The following is a 23,868-nucleotide window of genomic DNA, read 5'->3' as shown; positions in this document are numbered from 1 at the left end:
GTTACTATTTCTCCTCCCGCCAACAATAAACTTCCAATATCCATACTACCCCTTTGTACTTTGAGTAATTTGGCCAACAAACTACCCTGTTTAGCTCCTTCAATAAACTGCTCCTGCCCCCCGAAAAAAGGCTTTATGTTGAGCCTTTTCCTGCAAAAATTCCTTAAAATTATTTTGTGATTTTTTTCAAACAGTCATGTTGTTTTTGTACCGGGTTCCTAGCAAAATCCCTCTGACTCTCCATTACTTCCTCCTTCAATTTTTTTCTCCACTTATCCAAATTCCTTCCTCTTATGTGATATGCGAGTCCCACACTATTTGGATAGATGTAGATGCATAATTTATATCTAAAAATTCTTTGAGCTGAGTTTCAATTAACGTTGAACTAATTCTATAATCAGTAATATTCAGCCAATATGGATTTACTTGGAAGTTATGTGAACGTCCGAGCAATTGTTACTAGTCCATGGTCCGATATCGACTTGGGGTGGTATGACATATCTTTAACCATTGAAAGACCACTTTCATTACAAAAGAGGCTGACTGATGGGAAGTTGAATAACATGAGAACATGTCTTTTGTCGGATATAATTGTCTCCAAATATCTTTCCAGCCCAATTCTCCCAATAATCTAGCCAATTACTTTTGGGGTGATTTAGACTGATCTTTACTACTCCCAACGCTCCTCCTATATTTCTCGTTGTCCATTATGCTATTAAGGTCATCCCAAATAAAACATTGGAATATCCTCTTTCCCTTTTGAAAATTCCAAAAGGGAATTCAATGGACCCACCTGAAATGGAGGGAGATATAAAAAATAAAAAAGCCAATATCAACATTTGCTCTCTAAATTAAGCACAAAGATAAATCTACCCCGATGGTCAATAGATTTTTCAATTATTTCAATTGGAAGACTCCTATGAAAATATAATGACACCCCTGAGGAGAACATAGAAAATTTTGAGTGTAATACAATTTTCGCCCACTTCCTATCCAATGATTGCTCCGTTTCAGCACTTACATGAGTTTCAACCAGGGCTATCACTGGCGGAAGAAATTTTTCTACCCTATCAAAAACTGTCTCTTCTGTCTTTTGCGTCTTTCTCCCATCCCACGGACATTTCATAGAATGATTTTAAATGCCATTTAACTCAAAGGATAAGAAGAAAAAAAGAGAAAAAAAACCTTCCCACACAGGGAGCCCTCCACCTCCCCCTTCCCATCCAATTCTGCCATCCCGGCAGATCTCATCCTAACGACAATTCCCACAACCATTATGTGTCAGTGGAGCCATCTCTCTCTCTCTTTCCTCAACAGAATATCCCTATCATTATAACAGAAAAATATTGTCCTGGGCGGCTGCCTGGAGGGGGCGCCACAAATGGGACTCTGTTCACCCGTTCCAAAACAAACCATGCAGAGAAGCACTGAGCCCCAAACACTTCCTCAAACCATTTTACACAGAAAGCTCTAATATCCCCTCCCTCCAACCCCTCTGGCATTCCCACAAGTCTGACGTTATTCCGTCTATTACGATCTTCAATATCCATAATCTTCTCTCTCAGCTTTCCCACTTCCTTCTTCAGGGAAATAATTTCAGCTGTCATACTCAGAAACTCTTTTTCCATTGTGGGGACCGGTTTTTTCCATTAAGGTTGTCCTCTCTCTCAATTTACCAATGTCTTCCCTCATTAAGGACATTTCTGCGGAGAGTGTTCCCACTTGCATATTTAAGTTAGCCAGGGCTTGATTGAACTGCTGGAATTCTTTTAGTATTGCTTTTAATACCGGTGGATTGACCACAGGGTCTTCCTCATCTCCACCCATATCTCCTTCCTCCATCAAAACCGAGTAGCATTACCCCAGTATGGTATTTATTTGTTATGGATTATGAGTAGATGGGGAGGTACGTCTACTGCTGCAAGTATTTATGGCTACTGGGGGGGGGGGCCTTGAGGTACTTTTCAATTTTCCCTGCAACTGTTAATGCGGTATGTTTGAGGGAATTACTCCTCGCTGACCTTCCATGTGTAGATTTTGGAGGCATTCCCCTTCACCGAGTTTTATCACACCAATATACGGCACCTGGAAAAATATTAGGGCAAAAAACAACATTTTTCTTACCCTTCAGTTTCACAATAGTCACATGTAAGATACAGTAGGGGGGGGGGGGGAGTCACTCACTGTTCAGACTATAGAATTCTGGGAGAAATAGATGTTCCCCTGTTCCAAAATAAGATTCAGATTAATATTCAGGATAGTACTTAATCAGACTTTAATATTTTAGTGTTTTAACACCATTTTCCCTCCAGCTTAGTAGGATGGTTATACAATAAGTCAAATCCCCTCTTATTTTTTTCCCCCTGTTTTATATCCAATGATCTTTACAGGGTTAATTAATATATTCAGGTGCGGGTCATATACTTCAAGGAGCGCAACCAGAGTTAAATCTTTACACAGGTTGATTTATATGTGATACATAAAAATAAAAAATAAAGAATCTTCTGCCCACTTTCTTCCATCACTTTATTAGACAGTGCAAGATTCATACATAGATAGGTGCAGGTACAAGACTATTTCAACAAGAACAGCTTCCACAGGGTTAACAGTTTATGCATTATATACTGAGTAAAGTCCTGGAATACCACCACATTGCTTACTCCCAAACCTTGACATTCCTTATCATGGCTTCCATCCTGTCCTCCCTCAGCAGCACCCTGAATAATTTACCTTCAGTAACCTTTCTCACTGGCTTTCTTGAGGTAAAGTCCTGCCCGGAGCCCGCTGTTCACAGCACTGCTGAGCGCACTCCACGGCCGCACGTTGGGAGCTCACGTTGGGAGCAGTCCATCAGCAGCCCCAGGCGGGGGTGAGGAGACGCAGCAACAGCCTCCACCCATCCCCATCACTCACCATACCCACTCTGCTCCTTCTGATTCCATCTAAGGTCGTAACATGTCTTCTCCCCCCAGCAGCATTCCTCTCATCACATCTGTTCCTCACTTTGCTCCATAGTTCAGCCTCGTCCACTCCAGCCACTATCAGCCCTGCACCTTAGCCATATCACTGCTCTATTCTGCTCCCCCCCCCCCCACACACACACACTCCAGTGCGTGCCTACGGCATGACGTCCTCGTCCAACTGGCGCCTACTTCTTAATTTTCGTGATTTTTGGCTTCCTAGTTTCTAACACCATTGTTTCTTTCCCACCTGTATATTGCTCTCCAGGTTCACTGTGTGCCTCTATGCCCTCTTCATTATCGAATAAGCTTTCAAGACATTAGAATATTTAGAACAGTTTTCATGAAGGCATGTGCTTATGAATGACTGAGAAGAGAATTAAACGAGCCTTGTGGCTTAGATAAACATCTTCTATAGGCTATCCAAAATTGCTTACCAACTCATTTGTTTTCTCATATTGTTCGGCTACTTATTCAGTACAGTTGAATGGAGGAAAGATTGTAGAATACAGGGTAATGCATTTTTTCAGATTTTTCTTTCTGGCCAATTTAAAATTTGTCAAAGTTGGTCTTCTTCTGGATCACTGCTCCTTGATATTTCACGCACTCCATTTGCCACAAACAAGCCGTGGGGTCACGGTTCATGCTGACTTCAGCAGAAATAGGGAGAGCTCCATTTATCATATGCTGCCTGCTGAATTTCTATCATTAACCAGGGGTTCACTGCCTTCTTTAACCCCTCAGACTCTATTACCCTAGGAGATTATCTTTATGAAAGTCAGTGGGAGAGTTTGTATTTTTCATATACTTATCATGTTTGAATTGATTTGGTTTATGTATCCAATTTTGTGTTTACAGTAGGACATGTAACAGAAGACAGTTTGTATCAACGTAGAATTTAGAGCTGTTCTATTTATTGTCCTAATGATATTTACATATTATAATTTACCTAGGGATATTTATCAAACCTAACTTTGTTACCATGTGTATGTATATAGAGAGATGCATAGATAGTATATAAACATATATATGGTCACACTCATACATTCCAAAATTTTAGATGTCTTAATATGGAGACTTAAAATGGCATTTTAGGCTTTTTAAGTATTTTCTTAGAAATCGCCTGCAGCTTCAACATGAACACTTACCTTGTCCCAACAGTCTTTGTTTAGGCTGTTGCAGAAATGACATGTTATCTCAACACATGAATTTAAAAAGATGGGTGTATTGGTAATGTCCACACCAAGGAAAAAATTGTTAGGATATTCCCAGTGTTTCTCAATGTTTTCTAAGAATCTAGGGTGTTACTAGAACTTTAACTTTATTGTATAAATTGACCATTTCCAGGTTCAAACTAGACCTTTTCTCAGGCAAATGCATAATACTCTATTCAAAACCACACATATAAAGAGGACCCTGATGTGGCACCAAGGTCAGCTTGTAAAATACAACTTAAGGGTATTTCATGTCGGATAGCCCTGTGTGTCTGCTCCTAGGAGAATATACAACATATTTACCGCTGTGGATTTTGCGCAATGTGAAATACACTGTGTTTACGCTATGTGTGACCCTAAAGACATATTCATACACAGGATACGCTGTGGATTTGAAGTTGTAAAATCCGCAATTTGTGGACCTAAAAGTGCAAATTTTACAAGGCAATTCTTACGTGTTTATGATTACCCTGCAAAATCTGCAACGGTGGATTTTACAACTTTAAATGTGCAGCTGATCCAGTGAGTGAGAATACACCATAAGGGTACGTACAAATATGTAGATTTTGTTGCTTTGACTTTTATGGGTAGGAAAATTAGCGACAGAAAATCTGCGGCAAAATACGCACATGTGAATATACTCTAAGAGTTCATTCACGCTCAAAAGTTTGCTGCAGATTTGAAGTTTTAAAATCCTAATTTGCTGACCCAGATTTTACAAGGCAATTCTTATATATTTTTGATTTGCATTGTAAAGTCTGCAACTTCAGATCCGCAACTTCAAATCCACATTATTTACACGTACAGGATCTGCTGCAAATTTGATACTGTGTTCAGTTATAAAGTTTACATGGAAATGTTCGTAAAATCTGTACATGTGAATACATCCTAAGGCTGTGTTCACACTGGGAAATTCCGCCAAAATATAAAGCCCATTATGTTTAGTGGGATTCCGCTGTCCCATTCACACAGTGGTTTTTCCGCTACATATATTCTGCAAAATGTCTGCCGCTGAAATTCTCCACTTTACAAAATTTAAAGACCTGTCTGGAATTTCGTCAGGGCTTGAACTTTCACAGAATTCTGTGTTTAGAGAACACAGAATTCCGCCTCAATTCTGGCGGAATTCCACAATTTTGTTCAGCAAGCTTTGTTGAATGAAATTTGTGTGGAATCCAACAGAATTTCAGTTTCAGGAAACCTGCAGCAGATTATTTTCTTATGAACGTACCCTTACACATCTTAAGAGACATGGCCTCATAATACCACAGAATTACAAATAATCTTAACATATATAGATTTATAAAAATGTATGTATAACACAGTAACACAGTTCATAAGGTTGAAAAAAGACCAGAATCCATCAAGTTCAACCTATATCCCTATTGAGTCCCTGCTAAATTGATCCATAACATAACATATAATGTTATTACTCTGCAGAAATGCATCCAGGCCCCTTTTGAACTCTCTGACAGAGTTCACCAAGACCACCTCCTCCGGAAGAGAGTTCCATAGTCTCACTGCTCTTACAGTAAAGAACCCCCATCTTTGCTGGTGTAGAAACCTTTCTTTACTCAAAACGTAGAGGCTGCCCCGTTGTTCAACAACTACAGCTGATCAAGGTAACGCTGGAAATATTAATATGAATAAGCACAGCCAGCATGTCACGATTGAGTTAATTAAGACTGCTGAAGTATATTGAAAAAGACAATCAAAACAATAATACAATCTGTAGAGCGCCTGGACCATGCATCAGAAGGTAAGCATAATTCCAATAACAATAGAGCCGAGCGGCACAATAGAGGATGTATTATTTTATACAGTTGTATAAACGTTAGGACAGAAAATAAAGGTTTATATTATAGGCATCTTATTTTGCCTGTTATCCTAACTCACATAGTAAAAGGAAGTAATGAAGATAGTTAAACTACGGAAACCGCAAGGAGTCAAAAACATTAAAAGCAAATGGCACATTATTTATTTTCCAGAAAAAATATATTACTCACTAGGTCGTGCAGATTCTTTACACATATTTTTTGTTTGTCTAGCATCTCTATTTGGCTCACAAATCCCTCTGTACTGCTTGTGAATAAGTTATTGTGACATCCACTGAAGAGGAAGGGGTGTGTACAAGGCACGCACTGAGCTTGCCCTCACTCCTTATGCATTCACTTCCCTCAGCTGGGTTGTGCAATCCAATTATGGGGCAGCGGCGGCGGGATCCTGGGGGGGGGGCGGGAGTGAAAGCTGACCTTACGTTATATACTTTATTATTTCTGTTTCCTTTCTATATTTTTAGGGTTACAAAAAAACAACATAAACCGATATCGTTTTTTTAGGGCCGATACCGATACTCTGTGGAGGTTAGGGCCAATAGCCGATAACTTATACCGATATTCCGGTATAAGTTAACGGCTATTTATCCCCCCCCGGTGACACTGCTGCAGATCATTGATTTAAAGCGGGCACTTTAAATCAATGAACTGCAGCGGCTTTTGCGGTGCCAGAGACCGCCGCCACCACCCGCTTCTCTCCCCCTGCCTGTCCTGGGGTCCTGAGTCCTATCACCGCCACCGACTGAATTAATCAAAAGCCCCCCCCCCCCCCTGCACCGTGCCACGCCCCCCCACAGCACCGCTCCGGCCAGAGACCGCCGCCGCTGCCCCATTGCCTCCCCCATTCCTGGTTTTATAATTACCTGTTCCCGGGCCCGCTCTACTTCTGTCTCCGGCGCCGTCCTCCTGAGCTGGACACAGGACAGCGCTGGAGCCAGAAATAGCGTTGACCCCGGGAACAGGTAATTATAAAACCGGGGATGGGGGAGGCAATGGGGCAGCGGCGGGGGGCGGAGGGGTGGGTGGTGCAGCGCGCTGGTGGCGGTGCGCGGGGCATTATCAGATTATTGGTAATTGCCGATAACGTCCAAAATCGTGAATATCGGCCAAACTGATAATCGGTCGATCCCTAACATAAACCCATTCAAAAACATCCCTATCTGTGTACTTAAGATATAATATTTTGTTGGTGACGGCCACTCCCCCTCCTAAAGACTTGCATTGGGGGTGGGGTGTGACATCACGAGGGGGTGGGGCTGTGTCGTCACGAGCTGACGGCTCTACGTTTTCGGAACATTTTGTTCCAAATGCTGAGCAGCGGAGTACCCCTTTAAGGGTAGCGTCACACATACCATATTTTTGCTTCATATTTTTCTGCCCATTGAAGTCAATGGATAGCCAAATTAGCTGCAGAAAATACGCACCAAAATATGGCACGTGTGACCCTACCCTTAAACAGTTTTTAGTAGCAGTGTCTACTTTACAGGATCAGTATCACAGCCTGTATTTAGATAGAATTTGTCTATTTGTTCGTGAGAATGTAATATAAAATAATGCAATCATTGTAGATAAATACACAAGTTAGCTGATATAATAAACTTCCTTTGCTGTCCTTTAACATTTTTCTAATGCAACAAATAATGTTCACAAACATAAAATTGAGTAGGATCAGTGTCCTGATATCCATATAAATAACCTTTAAATGCTTGAAGCATTGCATTTTATAGGGAGCAATACAATATTACCATTATATTACCTGCTATACTTCAGGCATTTTTGCTAATCTTCGACTGCAACTCATTCGTATGATCTGTGACTCAGGACTTATTAACCTGCTAGAAGTTTACTGCCACTGTATCTGGCATCATTCTGCTGGATCAGCTACAGCACTCGCTTCCTTTCCTGATATCAAATTCAGAGCATGTTGCAAGTGCATGGTGCATAAAAACTCGTTTGGAAGGGGGCATGTTTTTTATGTAGAGCACCTCCTTATGTCTTAATAGAGGGCAACCCTCCAGGCATTTACTTGACCATAGGAGTTAACAGCTCTGAACTCTGGCACCTGCAATTTTCTTTTTATTCCCTCCTTTCAAATAAATGTGGTCATCCAAGTATGCTCACAAACACTCACCTTGGCAGTTAAGCCCAGACCTAAGAATTACTAGAACCCGGGTAAATGTCTTTGTTCTAATTATAAAAATAGATGTACTATACCCATACCGACATCATCTGAAAAACTGTTAATTCACTGCATAACCTTTAACTTCCCCAGCTTCATACCTAATACCTCATAACTAAGTAGGATATTTTGCATATTTTGGGATGTGTTCCTATATCACTGCTTACAGTGTAACAGGAAAGATGTAAATAATATGCACAAGCTACCATTTACAGTAAAAAAAAAAAAAGCCACTTGTAATTATTATGTAGTTTGTTATGAAGACTCAAACCCTGATCTTCATTTCATATTTAGTTCCTTCTAGCTGAGTACCCGGCATTGCCTTGTTTTCCCTACCTAATCCTTGTGGGGGTGGAAAAACATAGGAGGAAGTACTTCCTCATATCTCATCTTCATATCCCGTCCTCATATCCCTACCTCAGATCCCGTCCTCATATCTTATCATTGTGATGAAGAGACTGTAGTGATGAAGAGATTGTAGGGTGAAAATAAAAGGAGGGCGAGGTTTTGTGGAAGTGGGCATGATTTGCAACCATGACAAATGTACAAAAAGGGTACAAAATAAAAGGGGTGTGGTTTAAATTGTGGGTGTGGCTTTGCGAAATGATGTGTGGCTGGACTGATGCACCCACCAGGAGATGCAGAGCAGAGCTTGGAGAAAGGTACTGGAAGTTCTATATACTTGCATGGGACTTAAGACAAAAACACCATTCATCACGTAAGGGGGTAGGTTAGGGTTAATTTAACTATCATATATTTTTATGTGACATATATGTGACGTGTAGTAAGTTTTATCGAAATATCGTCAGCCATTTGGAAGTGATGCTGGAACACACACACACACATTGAGTTTATATAACATTCTGGTTATTTGCAGCCACCACTATTGGTCGCTGTGTACTGTTAAAATACTCAATAATATATTTGTATACAGTAAGCCACTACTATACCCATAGTGGATTACAGTCATTCCAGGTTCTTTAGAGCAAGGGACCACTTTACAAAAACTGTCCTGTTAACAGAAGGGGGTCCTTTATAAAAGGGGAGAAGAGCTTTCACCCCTTTTAACTAAGGGGTAATCCGGTGGAAGACATTTTTTTTTTTTTATTAACTGGTGCCAGAAAGTTAAACAGATTTGTAAATTATTTCTATTAAAAAATCTGAATCCTTCCAGTACTTATCAGCTGCTGTGTACTACAGGGGAAGTTCTTTTTGTATTTCTTTTCAGTCTGACCGCAGTGCTCTCTGCTGACTCTGCTGACACCTCTGTCCATGTTAGGAACTGTCCAGAGCAGGAGAAGTTTACTACTGGGATTTGCTCCTACTCTGGACAGTTCCTAACATGGACAGAAGTGTCAGCAGAGAGCACTGTGGTCAGACAGAAAAGAAATTCAAATAGAAAAGAACTTTCTGTGGAGCATACAGCAGCTGATAAGTACTGGAAGGATTAAGATTCTTTAATAGAAGTAATTTACAAATCTGTTGTTTTCCACCGGAGTACCCCTTTAATAACCAGCTTATTTTAGTTTTTGATTATCATTTTTTTTTTCATTTTTTATCTTTGCCTTCTAAGAGCCATACCTTTTAAATTTTTCTCTCAATATAGCCATATGAGAACTTTTTTTTGTGGTCCAAGATGCACTTTTTAACCCCTAGAGATCTTATCCCCTGTCCAAAGAATAAGGGATGAGATGCCTGACCCCCGCGATCTTGCCTGCGGCACCCCAGACATCTGGTGCACAGAGCGAACTTCGCTCCGTGCCTGATGACTGACGATGTGCAACGCCGGAGGCTCATGACATCACGGCTGTGCCCCGCTCGTGATCTCATGAGCCTCCGGCGTTGCACCCAACGCTCTAAACGAACAATGGGTGCAGCAGGGAGATTGCTGATTCCCCAGTGGCAGGACCCCAGTGATCAGACATCTTATCCCCTATGGATAGGGGATAAGATGTCTGGGGGTGGAGTACCCCTTTAAGGATTTTTTGCACTTTAGTTTTTTCTCCTCACTTTCTAAAAATCATAACACTTTCAGTAGACCCAGTTTTTGAATTTTTACAAGGGGTAATAGGAGAAAAAGCCCCCAAAAATGTGTAACCCAATTTCTCTCGAGTAAGGAAATACCTCATCTGTGGATGTAAAGTGATCTGTTGGTGCACTAGAGGGCTCAGGAGGGAAGGAGCAACAATGAGATTTTGGAGAGTGAATTTTGCTGAAATGGTTTTTGGGGGGCATGTCGCATTTAGGAAGCCCCTATGGTGCCATAACAGCAAAAAAAAAAAAAGAACACATGGAAACTACACCCCTCAAGGCATGTAACAAGGGGTCCAGTGAGCCTCAACACCCCAACAGGTGTTTAACGACTTTTCGGATGTCAAACGGATGTGTAAATGAAAAAAATATTTTTTTCACTACAGTGCAGTATTTCCCCCCTCAAATTAGCAATTTTTACAAAGGGTAATGGGAGAAAATGCCCTCCAAAATTTGTAACCCCATTTCTTCGGAGTATGGAAGTTAGGACATAAAATGCTCTGCGGGCGAACTACAATGCTCAGAAGGGAAGGAGTCACATTTGGCTTTTGGAAAGCAAATTTTGCTGAAATGGTTTTTGGGGGGCATGTCGTATTTAGGAAGCCCCTATGGTGCCAGAACAGCAAAAAAAAAAAAAAAAAAACACATGGTATACTATTTTGGAAGCTACACCCCTCAAGGAACGTAACAAGGGGTACAGTGAGCCTTAACACCCCTCAGGTGTTTGACGACTTTTTGTATAAGTCGGATGTGTAAATGAGACATTTTTCTTTTTCACTAAAATGCTGTTTTTTCCCCAAAATGTAAAATTTTTACAAGGGGTAACAGGAGAAAATGCCCCCCAAAATTTGTAACCCCATTTTTTCAGAGAAGGACATACCCCATGTGTGGATGTCAAGTGCTCTTCTGGCGCACTTCAATGCTCAGAAGAGAAGGAGCGCCATTGAGCTTTTTTTTGAGAATTTGTTTGGAATGGAATTCGGGGGCCATGTGCGTTTACAAAGCCCCCAGTGGTACCAGAACAGTGGACACACACACACACACATTTTGGAAACTACACCCCTCACAGAATTTAATAAACTACACTCCTCACTGAACGTAACAAGGGATATAGTGAGCCTTAACACCCCACAGGTGTTTGACAAATTTTCGTTAAAGTTGGATGGAAAAAATGCAAACTTTTATTTATTTATTTTTTATAAAATGCTGGTGTTACCCTAAATTTTCACAAGGGAAAAAGTCCCCCAAAATGTGTAACCCCATGTCTTCTGAGTAAGAACATAGCCCATATGTGGATGTAAAGTGCTCTGTGGGCAAACTACAATGCCCAAAAGAGAAGGAGCGCCATTGGGCTTTTGGAGAGAAAATTTGTCTGGAATCGAAGGCCATGTGTGTTTACAAAGCCCCCAAAGCCGGAACAATGTATGAGGATTTTCTCCTGCTCTGGACAGTTCCTGATAGGGACACCAGGTGTCAGCAGAGAGCACTGTGGACAAGACAAAAAAGAAATTCAAAAAGAAAAGAATTTCCTCTGTAGCATACAGCTGCTAAAAAGTACTGGAAGGATAAAGATTTTTTAATAGAAGTAATTTACACATCTGTGCTACGCCCTTTTATGCTAGGGACGTTAGGGACCCACTCTAAATAGGTGGCCTTGACGTGGCGAGTGGGCTTTGTACTTTTTGATCAAAACGTATATACTAACAACCTGTTAGTTTTTGAAATTATGCTGAGAAGCAATTAGATCATTGTGCAAGATTGTAGATGTGCACCATGTCTGTCTTCTACCTAAATTTAATTTACACATCTGTTTAACTTTCTGGCAACAGTTGATTTAAAAAAAAAAAAATTCCACCGGAGTACCCCTTTAAGTGGTTAAAGGGGTACTCCGGCCCTAATACATCTTATCCCCTATCCAAAGGATAGGGGATAAGATGTCTGATTGCAGGGTTCCTCCTCTGGGGACCCCGCAATCGGTCATTCAGCACCCACCTTTGTAAGCTCTCTGCAGCGCTGGAGGCTCCGAGTGTGCAGCGTGACTACCACGGGGCCGGAGTATCGTGACGTCATTACTCCGCCCCCTGTGTGACGGTTTACTACTTAAAAAAATTATAACTACATGAACCAAAATGCATATGTTTAAAATTGTCATCTTCTGACGAGGATGTGTGAGAGCTAATTTTTTGCGCCGTGGTCTGTAGTTTTTATTGGTACCATTTTTGTTTTGATGGTACTTTTTGATCGCTTTTTAAACATTTTTTTAGGGTATACAAAATTACCAAAAATATGCAATTTTGGACTCTGGTATTTTTTTTACGTATACCCCATTGACCGTGCGGTTTAATTAACGTTATATTTTATAGTTCGGACTTATAAAAGTTCGGACGCATGCTGCGATACCACATATGTTTGTTTATTTTTGTTTATATATTTTATATAATTTTTTTAAATGGGAAAAGGGGGGGATTTTACACCATTTTTTAGTCCCTATAGAGGACTATAACATGCAATCCTTGGATTTCATACACTATTCAATGCTATGCCATTGCAGAGAGCAGTCAGTGGCGTTGTGATCTTTCCAGATATATACTTACTGTAATCTGAACCAGAGATCTCAGTACAGTGAGAGCACTAAGCAGTTCGCTTCTCCCTGCAAGAGTTAACTGAATACTGCCAAAGTGTATACAGAATGTGAAATGTCTTATAATAACAACAGATATGGGACGAGAGGCAAAGCGCTACTTCTGCGCTGCTTTCAAACTGGGACCTGAGGAGAATGAAACACTACTACAGGGGCACATGACATATTTGCAACTGTTATGTAGCCATTTTTTATTCCTACAATGTTTGTGTTATTTGATCCTTAGGAACTCCAGAGCTTAGTCCTGCTGAATGCAAAGAGTTGGAAAACAAGCTTAAGGAAAGAGAAGAATTCCTGATCCCGATTTACCACCAAGTGGCCGTGCAGTTTGCAGATCTACATGATACACCAGGTAGAATGCAGGAAAAAGGTGTTATAACTGTAAGTACAGCCCTCATTGTATGCACTTGTCTTGCTTAATATTTTCCTTCTCCTAAAATGTATGTTATTGGTTCATTGCATACAGGATATTTTGGAATGGAAAGTATCGCGGACATTTTTTTACTGGAGGTTACGGAGACTACTTTTGGAAGATGTAGCAAAGAAGAAGATCCATGCTGCAAATCCAGAGTTAACAGATGGGCAGATTCAAGCTATGCTAAGGCGATGGTTTGTTGAGGTAGAAGGAACTGTCAAGGTAAGCAGGTAATCTGTATTCTTTTGCAGTTTTTTAAACTATTTATTTATGAGCATTTTCAAACAATTAACATGGTTAGAACATTTCAGGTCAGGGTGACACGCAGGCTGCCAGCAGGGCATTATTATCCATTCATATAAAAAGACAGTAAGGCACTCAGGTAAAGCAGTCAATTATAAAACCTGTATCTTGTGTACTCCTGTAAACCTTTAATGTTCACCTTAGAAAACAGGACTTTCTCCCATGTGCATGCTACCCTTTTTATCTACATCTGCATTTTTGGTTTTCAGAATTTACTGACAAATTTTTAAGCAACAGTGACCATTCCCCATTCTGCAGCATACAACAAGTGTTCTCTGATACCTAAGGGAGCGCAAAAATGTTTTCAATGTCTTTGTGCACTAATTCATGTGCACTATATAAATAAAACAGAAAAAAAAATCCCATACCTTCTCCCATAATATCCTTATTGTTCCTTGGTTATATGTTGTCTTTTTTATAAAAATCAAATCTGAGAAATATGTAAAAAAAAAAATATTGTACAGTAAAATATCCCTTAGTGGACGCCTCCTAATAGCGCACAGTTTTTTATTCCCCGGCAGAGTCCCATAAGACTTAATGTATTTTTACCTTCCGAATAGGGGACACTCTCAATAGTGGACGTGGACACACCCAATCGGGGACAAAACACTCCCAATAGGGGACAACCAGGCTATGTTCCAGCCAGGGGCGGACATATCACTTGTTCAGCCGGTTCGGCTGCACAGGGGCCCAGCGTGTTAGGGGGCCCACCTAGTAGCCCAGGTTACAGCCTGGGCCTCACAGTCTGTGCCCCTGCAGGGCCCCCGGCCAGTACTTCATTCTATTTGCTGCAGCAACAGGTCCCGGACCTGCCGCTGACAGCAGTAATTTACCTTTAAACCGGCCGGGGTAGACAGACAGGCCAGGGGCTGATGGGAACAGACGTGCCCCGCGCAGGCACGCACGTCTGTTCCAAGCCCCTGACGTCACGTGTCATGGCCTCTGACCCCGGCAGAAGCGACAGGAGCAGCAAACCCTCCCGCCTCACACGGCCGCATCGCTGAGCAGATAAGGTGAGGAGAGCGACGGTCGGGTGCAGGGGGGTGGGGGGAGGGGATTGTAATGATGATGAAGAGGACAGGATGGGTGTTGAAGAGGTTGGTGGTGTAATGATAAGGATTGGGCGTCTGGGAGAACGTAGTGTTGATAAGGAGGACCAGAGGGGGGGTCAGGGGTGTAGTGATTAGGGGGTTTAATGTTGATGAGAAGGACTGGGGGGGGGTAGTCAGCTGTGTAATAATGATGAGGTGCTTAAGGTATATGGGGTGATGAGGAGACTGAGGATGGAGTGCATGGGGTGTATGGGGGTGATGAGGAGACTGAGGATGGAGTGCATGGGGTGTATGGGGGTGATGAGGAGACTGAGGATGGAGTGCATGGGGTGTATGCGGGTGATGAGGATGGAGTGCATGGGATGTATGGGGTGATGAGGAGACTGAGGATGGAGTGCATGGGGTGTATGCGGGTGATGAGGAGACTGATGATGGGATGCGTGGGGTGTATGGGGTGATGAGGATGGAGTGCATGGGATGTATGGGGTGATGAGGAGACTGAGGATGGAGTGCATGGGGTGTATGGGGGTGATGAGGAGACTGAGGATGGGGTGCGTTGGGTGTATGGGGGTGATGAGACTGAGGATGGAGTGCGTGGGGTGTATGGGGGGATGAGGATGGAGTGCATGGGATGTATGGGGTGATGAGGAGACTGAGGATGGAGTGCGTGGGGTGTATGGGGTGATGAGGAGACTGAGGATGGAGTGCGTGGGGTGTATGGGGTGATGAGGAGACTGAGGATGGAGTGCATGGGGTGTATGGGGGTGATGAGGAGACTGAGGATGGAGTGCATGGGGTGTATGCGGGTGATGAGGAGACTGAGGATGGAGTGTATGGGGGTGATGATTAGACTGAGGATGGGGTGCGTGGGGTGTATGGGGGGATGAGACTGAGGATGGGGTGCGTGGGGTGTATGGGGGAGATGAGGAGACTGAGGATGGAGTGCGTGGGGTGTATGGGGTGAGTCAGTGGTTGGTACAGTGGTTGGCAGTATTATATTCAGGGGTACAGTATTTGGCAGTATTATATTCAGGGGTACAGTGGTTGGCAGTATTATATTCAGGGGGTACAGTGGTTGGCAGTATTATATTCAGGGGTACAGTATTTGCCAAGGTTATAATGATTATTGTCATCATACAGAGGATGAGGATCTACTGACAAATTAAGGAACCAATGATGTCCAGGTGTCAGACTCTGCAGAGAAGAGGGAAGAAATCCTGGTGTCTGGACCAGATGAAGAAAAGTAAAGACAACAGAGAAGACGTCACTCAGGTCAGTAATATCATTGTGTATGTTCCTAACTGTCCCATCAGAGCTGTAGTCACTGATATCATTGTGTAGTCTACTGACTGTCCCATCAGCTTTAGTCACTTCAGACATGATGGGAGTTGCAGCTTTCCAACATCTGGGGAGCCACTTGTACCAAGGTGATTGGTGGGGGTCCCATGAGTCAGACCCCCACCATAAAAATGGGCTGTTTATTTTAAAATGCCTGGGCCTATTTTTGGTCCCAGTCTGGCCCTGCCTGTAAGTCACTTCTATCACTAAGGATAAGAAGCCAAGGAACCAGGGGGTGCCAAGGGGTGTCGTGCTAAGTCCAGGGGTGCGAATGTAAAGGGGAGCACTGCTCTCTGCCTCCCAGCTAGATACGGGTCAGGCTGACCTGGGGGAGTACTCACTGGGCCGCACACTGAGAGGGACAGGGGCCACCCGGAGCCCACCTCAGGAGCCGTTCCATCCACCTGTGGTGGATAAGTCAAGTGGCGACACTACACGTGCGGGGTAAGTGGAGGCCCTCTGGTGGGGTCTAGGTACATGAGGGGGCACAGTGCTGGGGGGGGGGGCCCAGGCACATTCTTTGCACAGGGGCCCTCTGCTGTCTGTGTCCGCCCCTGGTTCCAGCCTTACCTTGTACACGGGGCCGCTCTTAGGGGGGTGTACAGCCAATACCCCAGGAAGGGGCCGGGGCTCCCGGGTGCCCTGGCTCCCACTGCACCCCTCTACAGCAGCCCCAGCACAGAAGCAGAAGACAGTGGTCTTGTGCTTCTGTTCGTCCGCTGGCCATAACCTTCAGACCCCCCTTATTACCCACTGTGGCACATCATTTCCACTTGATACCCCCTGTGCCATTTCATCCCCTCGTGCTTGCTGAGACCAGCAGTGGCAGCCATGGGCACTGATGAGTGACATCACTTGTCACTGCTGGCAGCGGCAGCTGCTCATAGCCTCTCAGTGACTGCAGCACAGAGTACGTCAGGAAAACATAAAACCCGACAAGAGCCCCGGCACCTGAGCCAGAAGAGTAATAAGAAGACCAACAGGGGGGAGGAGGGAAGGGGAAGTGATGTGGAACAAGGGGTGAGGGGGGGGGGGGGGCTGATTTGGTACAGGGCACAGGGGGATAAAGGGGGAATGAAATGGCACTGGGGGGAAGAAATGGTATGGGGATAAAGGGGGGAATGGAATGGCACAGGTTGGTAAAGAGGGGGTGATTAATTTGCACAGAGAGTAATAAAGGGGAATGGAATGGCATGGGGGATGAAGGGCAAATGATGTGGCACAGGGGGTAAGGGGGTATGGTTTGACACAGGGGGAAATAAAGTGATAAAGGGGGAACGAAATGGCACCGGGGGTTCAAGGGGGAGAGGAATGAAGTCAGAGGGAAACCAGATACTGTAAGATACCCTTCTTAGACCCCCCAATAATTGGTAAAATCTGCTTGTCACCACTCTGCTGTTAGAGTGCCACAAGTGGTGTACCGATGCACATAGTTTTATTTTTTTTATGTAAGGTACCATTAATGTTTTTTTTTTTTTTTTTTTAAGTATCTATTTATTGAATTTTGCAGTTTAATTAACAAACATGACCAATAAGGTAAAACATACAACAAACGCCTCCGTAGGTACATAGACAGACTCCATCACAATAACAAGGATGGAAGATAAGCAAAGACAATCACTAGCATGAGGGAAGGACGCACCCGAGACCATCCGGAGAAAAGCCCCACACCAAAAGACAAACACACAACCACACACCCCGGTAACCCCTTCCCCCTCCCTGAAAGAAAAGCAGCCTGCTATAGAAAACCTAGTGGGACAATCCAGTTGGAAGGTCAGCTGACACATCCAAGGGGGTCCACACCTTGGCAAATTTCTTTGGGCACTTACGATTCACATACAATGCCTGGCACAAGGGGACATATTTGGTGACCATATTAAGCAAACGAGACAGAGGGAGAGGGGAATCATCCTTCCAAGTCATGACTACCACCTTATGGGCACAGAATAGCAAGAATTGGATCAATAGACATCTATGTGAACCCGAGACCACCTCATTAATAACTCCCAGAAAGAAAACCACAGGGGTAAGTAGGAAAGGGAAGTTAAGATTATCTGCCAAAAGCCTCATCACCTCCCTCCAAAATGAGGCTATGACAGGACATTCCCAAACCGCATGCAAAAAGGTACCGACGGGGAAACACCTATACGCTTCAGCTTAGCAGGGGTATAATACAATCTCAAAACATACCTAGACTGAATCAACATATCCCTACTACTAACTACGGTGGAATAATACGAGCCCTCAACTTCTTTCCACTGGCACTCAGACAAATCAGCCATCCATTTATGATTCTGAGAAAGGGCTAGGCCCCAGTGTCTGGAGGAGAGCATAGCATAAACGTCAGAGAGCCAAATTGCTTCTGAACTGCATGCCTCAGCTTAAGATACCTATAAAAGGCATTTCTAGGGAAGCCATAACATTCCTTCATCTCCGAAAAGGATTACAAACTTGACTCCACGAGAACCCCATAAACTGGCCTCCTGTAACCCATGCAGGTGAGGTAAATGTACATTCCCCCACAAGGGTGCCCTAGGAGATACCAGAGGCTGTGGGAATTTGCTCGACACCACAGACCACACTTTACCTATAGGGGAATAGGAAAGGAGGAATGAGAATGATACCTGTAGAGTGAGTTAGTGAGAGCTTCATAGGAACCCATAAGCACTCCAGCCAAGGCAGTTGCCGAGTTTGACAGATCCTGGTCTATCCAGCACGCTGCATATACCAGTTGAGAGGCAAGAAAATAGTTACCGTATTTTTCGCTGTATAGGATGCAATTTTTTTTCCCCAAAACTGGGGGGGAAGTTGGCGCGTCTTATACGGCAAATACACATTAAAACCCTGTCATATCGCGGCGGTCCCTGCGGCCATCAACGGCCGGGACTCACGGCTAATACAGGACATCACCGATCGTGGTGATGCCCTGTATTAACTCTTCAGACGCGGCGATCAAAGCTGACCGCCACGTCTGAAGCAAAAGTGAAACTAACCCGGCTGCTCAGTCGGGCTGTTCGGGACCGCCACGGTGAAATCGACACGTCGGGACCCCGCCTTATAGACAGGGACTGGACTTAGGACGTACTCATACGTCCTAAGTCCTTAAGGGGTTAAATTAAAATTGGGTGCGTCTTATATGCCGGAGCGTCTTATATGGCGAAAAATACAGTATATACATCAGGAGCAGCTAGGCCACCATTCTGTTTAGGAGCCTTCAGAAGAGCCCGACTAAGTCTGTGAGACTTTCCCTGCCAGTAGAAGGATCCCAGAGCACCACACAGTTTTCTGAAATATTTCCCAGGGGGGACTATGGGAGCTAAATGAAAAAGGTAAAGGAATTTAGGTAAATCATTTTAAATATATTGATTCTTCCGGCTAGAAAGAGAGAGGACCAGTCATTCAACCTCTCCATAGTGGAGGTCAAGAGCGGGTCCAAATTCAGGGACATATATTCCACCAGGGATGCAGTAACCTCCACCCCAAGGTATCTAAAACAGGAGACCACTTGCACCCCCGCCGGAAGAGAGGATGGAAGGGTACCCTTTATTTCTATATAAAGTCACTGTATATAGAACAGCTAAATATAAGAAATTTTAAAGCATGTTAAAAGATTCCTCTCCAGAGATTTTTATATAGGAATTCTTGTATAGCTTCCTTGCTTTACAACGTTACCCCCTCATACTACATTTGCCTTGAAGATGAATACACACCTGCTGTCTTCCTTCTTCTTATCCTTGGATGTGTAGAGGTATACCAGTTGATGTTCAGACTTTCCAATGAGCATGAGTCTGCATGTTAAGTAGTAACCACTTACATCAAACTTAATCCTAGTAATTATTTACTCTAATAGGGTACTACTATGAATTTTATAGGCATACCATGTATATGACTGAAAGCCAAATATTTTTTTTTACCAGTTATAGATTTAAGGTTAAGCGCTTGCTTATATTTCCTTTTAGAACATTTAAGAACATTCACAATAATGTTTTTTTTTCTCCCAGAATGTTTGTGTCCAGTAATTGTTCATTGTTGACAGACCCCATCAATGTTTCACAATGACCATTCTGAATCTAGCTGCTGGACATTTTGAACGATTTAAGATAGATGTGGCTGAAAAGGTTGGGTTGGGGGGGGGGGCGCATGGCTGCTGGGGAAGTGCGTGAGCATTTACAGGCATTGCTTGCATGTGTTTAGGAGCCTGTGCCTTGTTAGCTAATACATTACACCAATCAAGGCAAGTTATCTTAAGCTACAATTAATCTGCTCCCTGGCATATGTTGATAGGAAAGCATCATGCTGTTTCTTAATTAAAAGCAAACGGATTAAAAATGATTAATAACAGTATTAAATATTCACCCAAACTAAAAGCTTTGGGATTCCTGGTTAAATCTTGCTTTGTGCAGGATTTTACAGCAAGTGTAAATTCTATCCAGATATTTTGCCGCCTTATTTTTTTTTTCTTTTGCAATCTGTACAGTCTAACTGCTTTAACATAAGATATGTTTTAAATCATGATATTCTGGTATTAATGCATTGCCTGTCCCTAGACTGATAAGCAAAGATGAGCTATTTTTTTTAATGCAGTATTTATTTATTTATTTTAGTCCTATATGGACAATTGTCAGCAATCATCAGATACATTTTTGAGCTTTATTTGCAATAATAGTTTATATTTTTATAAGTATTACTGTATTTGTGTATAACATGTAATACCTATGAAGGTGTCATGTGACTGAATGAAGTAACATATGATCACTATTTTATATCTTAATTTGAGTCTTACTATGAGAAAGTTCTATTGGTACAGTAGGATGACCGGCCGGGAAGCAGATTGCAATGCCACAGCCTTTCCGGCTAATAACTCACGATCATAGCGGGTCTCAGGAATGAGATCTGGTACAATCAACAACATTTAACATGTCTAAAGTTGTTTATAATGACAATGCTTTAAGGACCTATAGCCAAGTTTCATAGAGTGCCAGTTAACTTTTCGTGTGATTCCTGGAGTGTGGAAGGAAATCTGTGTACCCGGAGGAATCTCACTCCTGTACAGCAAAAACATCCAAATATCAGTGCCCCAAGGGAACAGTTAGTTGTCTTGTTTTATATGGTATTGATTTGTGTATGAAACATTGCAGTTTAGAAGATGGAAAATAATGAAATCAGACCTGGATTGATAGGGATATGTCAGCTGCAATTTATGTTCCATACTGCTGACACCTTTGTTAGGACAAAGAGAGACACCTTTCATATATCTGTCTGTGCATTGATAATGTAGAAAAAATGCTTATATTCTCTGGTGCAAAGAGGTGTTTCCAATTCCCTGAAGTGCTGAGGGCTGGAACACCTCTTTGCCCCACCCCCAAATCCCTGTCCCTGCTTGATTGACAGTCAGCTGGAAGCCATACCCTGTCTCCACATCTTGCACCTGCACACAATTTGTATGTACAGAGCAGGAACAAGATTTGGAAGCCGAGTTTGGCGTCAATCAAGCAAGAATGGGAGGGGGAACAAGGAGCCATTTCAGCCATCAACACTACCAGAAAATAAAAGCATTGTTTTCAATGTTATAGAAACACAGACAGATATATGAAAAATAGCTCTCCCTGTCCTAACAACTATCTAAATATGAAATGCACAATGTGTCTCCTTGACATAACAGTGTCCGCAGTTTGAAAAGCGAATTGCAGCTGGCAGATTAAAATGAAACCAATTTTATTTTACTACTTTAAAAAAAATAATTACTTTTTGTACAAACATTTTTATATTTAAATTGTCCTATTCTGACCCTTATAACACTTTTATTTTTCCTATATGCCATGCATGAGAACTTATTTTTTACACCGTGATCTGTAGTTTTTATCCCTACCATTTTTATTTTCATGGGACTTCTAACTCTTTACTATTTTTTTTCTGCTAAATGACGTGACCAAAAATCATTAATTCTGGATAGTTTGCACATTTCAGCTCACAGTGATGCCACAATTGTTTGTTAAGTTTCATATACAATATTTTATTTAAAAATTGGAAGAGGGGGGGGGGGTTCAAATATTTATTAAGGGATGGGCTTATTAACTTTCTTTTTTACATTAGTGACATTTTAGTCACTATTTTTTTGTCCCCAGAGGACAGGATGGATGAAGGTAAGAGACCTCCGCCTGTCCTCTAACCTCATCGGGACTCCATGATTTTGCTGCAGTGGTCCCAATAAGCTTTCTGAGCTAACTGGCAATAGATTTTTACTGTGGGTCCTGGCTGCTGATAGCAACTTAGACCCAGCGGGTGTGATGCATTCTTAGCTCCTGAGCATGCTTAATACAACAACAGCTTATTTTAAGCAGATCAATTGTGGATGTGGTCCATGGTTTATACAGTACACTCTGAAAGTCTTTAGACATTCATATTTTCTTATGTTGAGGCCATGTGCTAGAATAATTAAAAATTAAACTCAATAATTTGCTATGGCACTTGAAGTTTAGCTCTGGGGGTCTCCCATTTCTCTTGATCATATTTGAGATGTTTCTACACCTTGATTGGACTCACCTGTGGTAAATTCAGATGATTGGACATGATTTTAAAGACACAGCCCTGTCCATATAAGGTCTCACAGAAAATGCAAGATCAGAGCAAAAACCAATCCATGAGGAGAAATAATAAATTCCTCTATTAAAAATTCTTAATCCTTCCAGTACTTATTAGCAGCTGTATACTACAGAGGAAATTATTTTCTTTTGGAATTTCTTTTCTGTCACGACCACATTTCTCTCTGCTAACACCTCTGTCAGCAGAACACTGTGGTCATGACAAAAAAAAGAAATCCAAAAAGTAAAGAATTTCCTCTATAGCCACTAATAAGTACTGGAAGGATTAAGAGTTTTTAATAGAAGTAATTTACAAATATTTTTAACTTTTTGGCATTAGTTGATATATAAAAAAAAAAAGTTTTCCACCAGAGTACCCCTTTAACCCTGATCCAGAGTGCTCTGACTCCTCAGACTGGGCCGTTAGTTAAAGGGGTACTCCGCTGGAAAAACATTTTTTTTAAATCAACTGGTGCCAGAAAGTTAAACAGATTTGTAAATTACTTCCAGGACTTATCAGCTGCTGTTATGATCCACAGGAAGTTCTTTTATTTTTGAATTTCCTTTCTGTCCGACCACAGTGCCCTCTGCTCACACCTCTGTCCATGTCAGGAACTGTCCAGAGCAGGAGCAAATCCCCATAGAAAACCTATCCTGCTCTGGACAGAGGTGTCAGCAGAGAGCACTGTGGTCAGGCAGAAAGAAAATTCTAAAAGAAAAGCACTATCTGTGGATCATAACAGCAGCTGTTAAGTACTGGAAGGATTAAGACATTTTTATAGACGTAATTTTTAAATCTGTTTAACTTTCTGGCACCAGTTGATTAAAAAAAATGTTTTCCAGTGGAGTACCCCTTTAACTTTCTGATAATACAATAACCCCAGGTACACAGGCAAGACAACATAGGAGTGGCATAGAGACAACTCTGGTATGTCCTTCAGTGGCCTAACCAGAGCTCTAACTTAAAGGGGTACTCCAGGGGGAAACATTTTTTTTAATCAACTTGTGCCAGAAAGTTAAACAGATTTGTAAATTACTTCTATTTAAAATCTTAATCCTTCCAGTACTTACAGTGGGGGGAAAAATTTGCTTTCTTCCCACCAAACTGCTTGCCTATTGCAGATTCAGTCTTCCCAGCCTGGTGCAGGTCTACAGTTTTGTTTCTGGTGTCCTTCGACTTTGGCCTTGGCCATAGTGGAGTTTGGAGTGTGACTGTTTGAGGTTGTGGACAGGTGTCTTTTATACTGATAAGTTCAAACAGGTGCCATTAATACAGGTAACGTGTGGAGGACAGAGGAGACTCTTAAAGAAGAAGTTAC

General features: G+C 42.3%; 1 protein-coding gene across 2 annotated transcripts in view; it reads left to right on the top strand.

Annotated features, from left to right (window-relative positions):
- Positions 1–23,868, top strand: part of ACACA (acetyl-CoA carboxylase alpha) — a 403,267-nt gene that overhangs the window by 347,018 nt on the left and 32,381 nt on the right. For both annotated transcript variants that reach the window (XR_008888830.1, XM_056557545.1), the window contains exons 52-53: positions 13,087–13,241; positions 13,327–13,497. Coding sequence is in view for 1 of the 2 variants with exons in the window: in XM_056557545.1 (XP_056413520.1) it covers positions 13,087–13,241; positions 13,327–13,497 (326 nt within the window). In the remaining variant the exon portion in view is untranslated. The remainder of the gene's footprint in view (positions 1–13,086; positions 13,242–13,326; positions 13,498–23,868) is intronic.

Source organism: Hyla sarda, chromosome 2, assembly GCF_029499605.1.
Source record: "Hyla sarda isolate aHylSar1 chromosome 2, aHylSar1.hap1, whole genome shotgun sequence".
In the NCBI taxonomy this organism is placed as follows: Eukaryota; Metazoa; Chordata; class Amphibia; order Anura; family Hylidae; genus Hyla; species Hyla sarda.
This window is presented reverse-complemented; position numbering and strand designations above follow the sequence as displayed.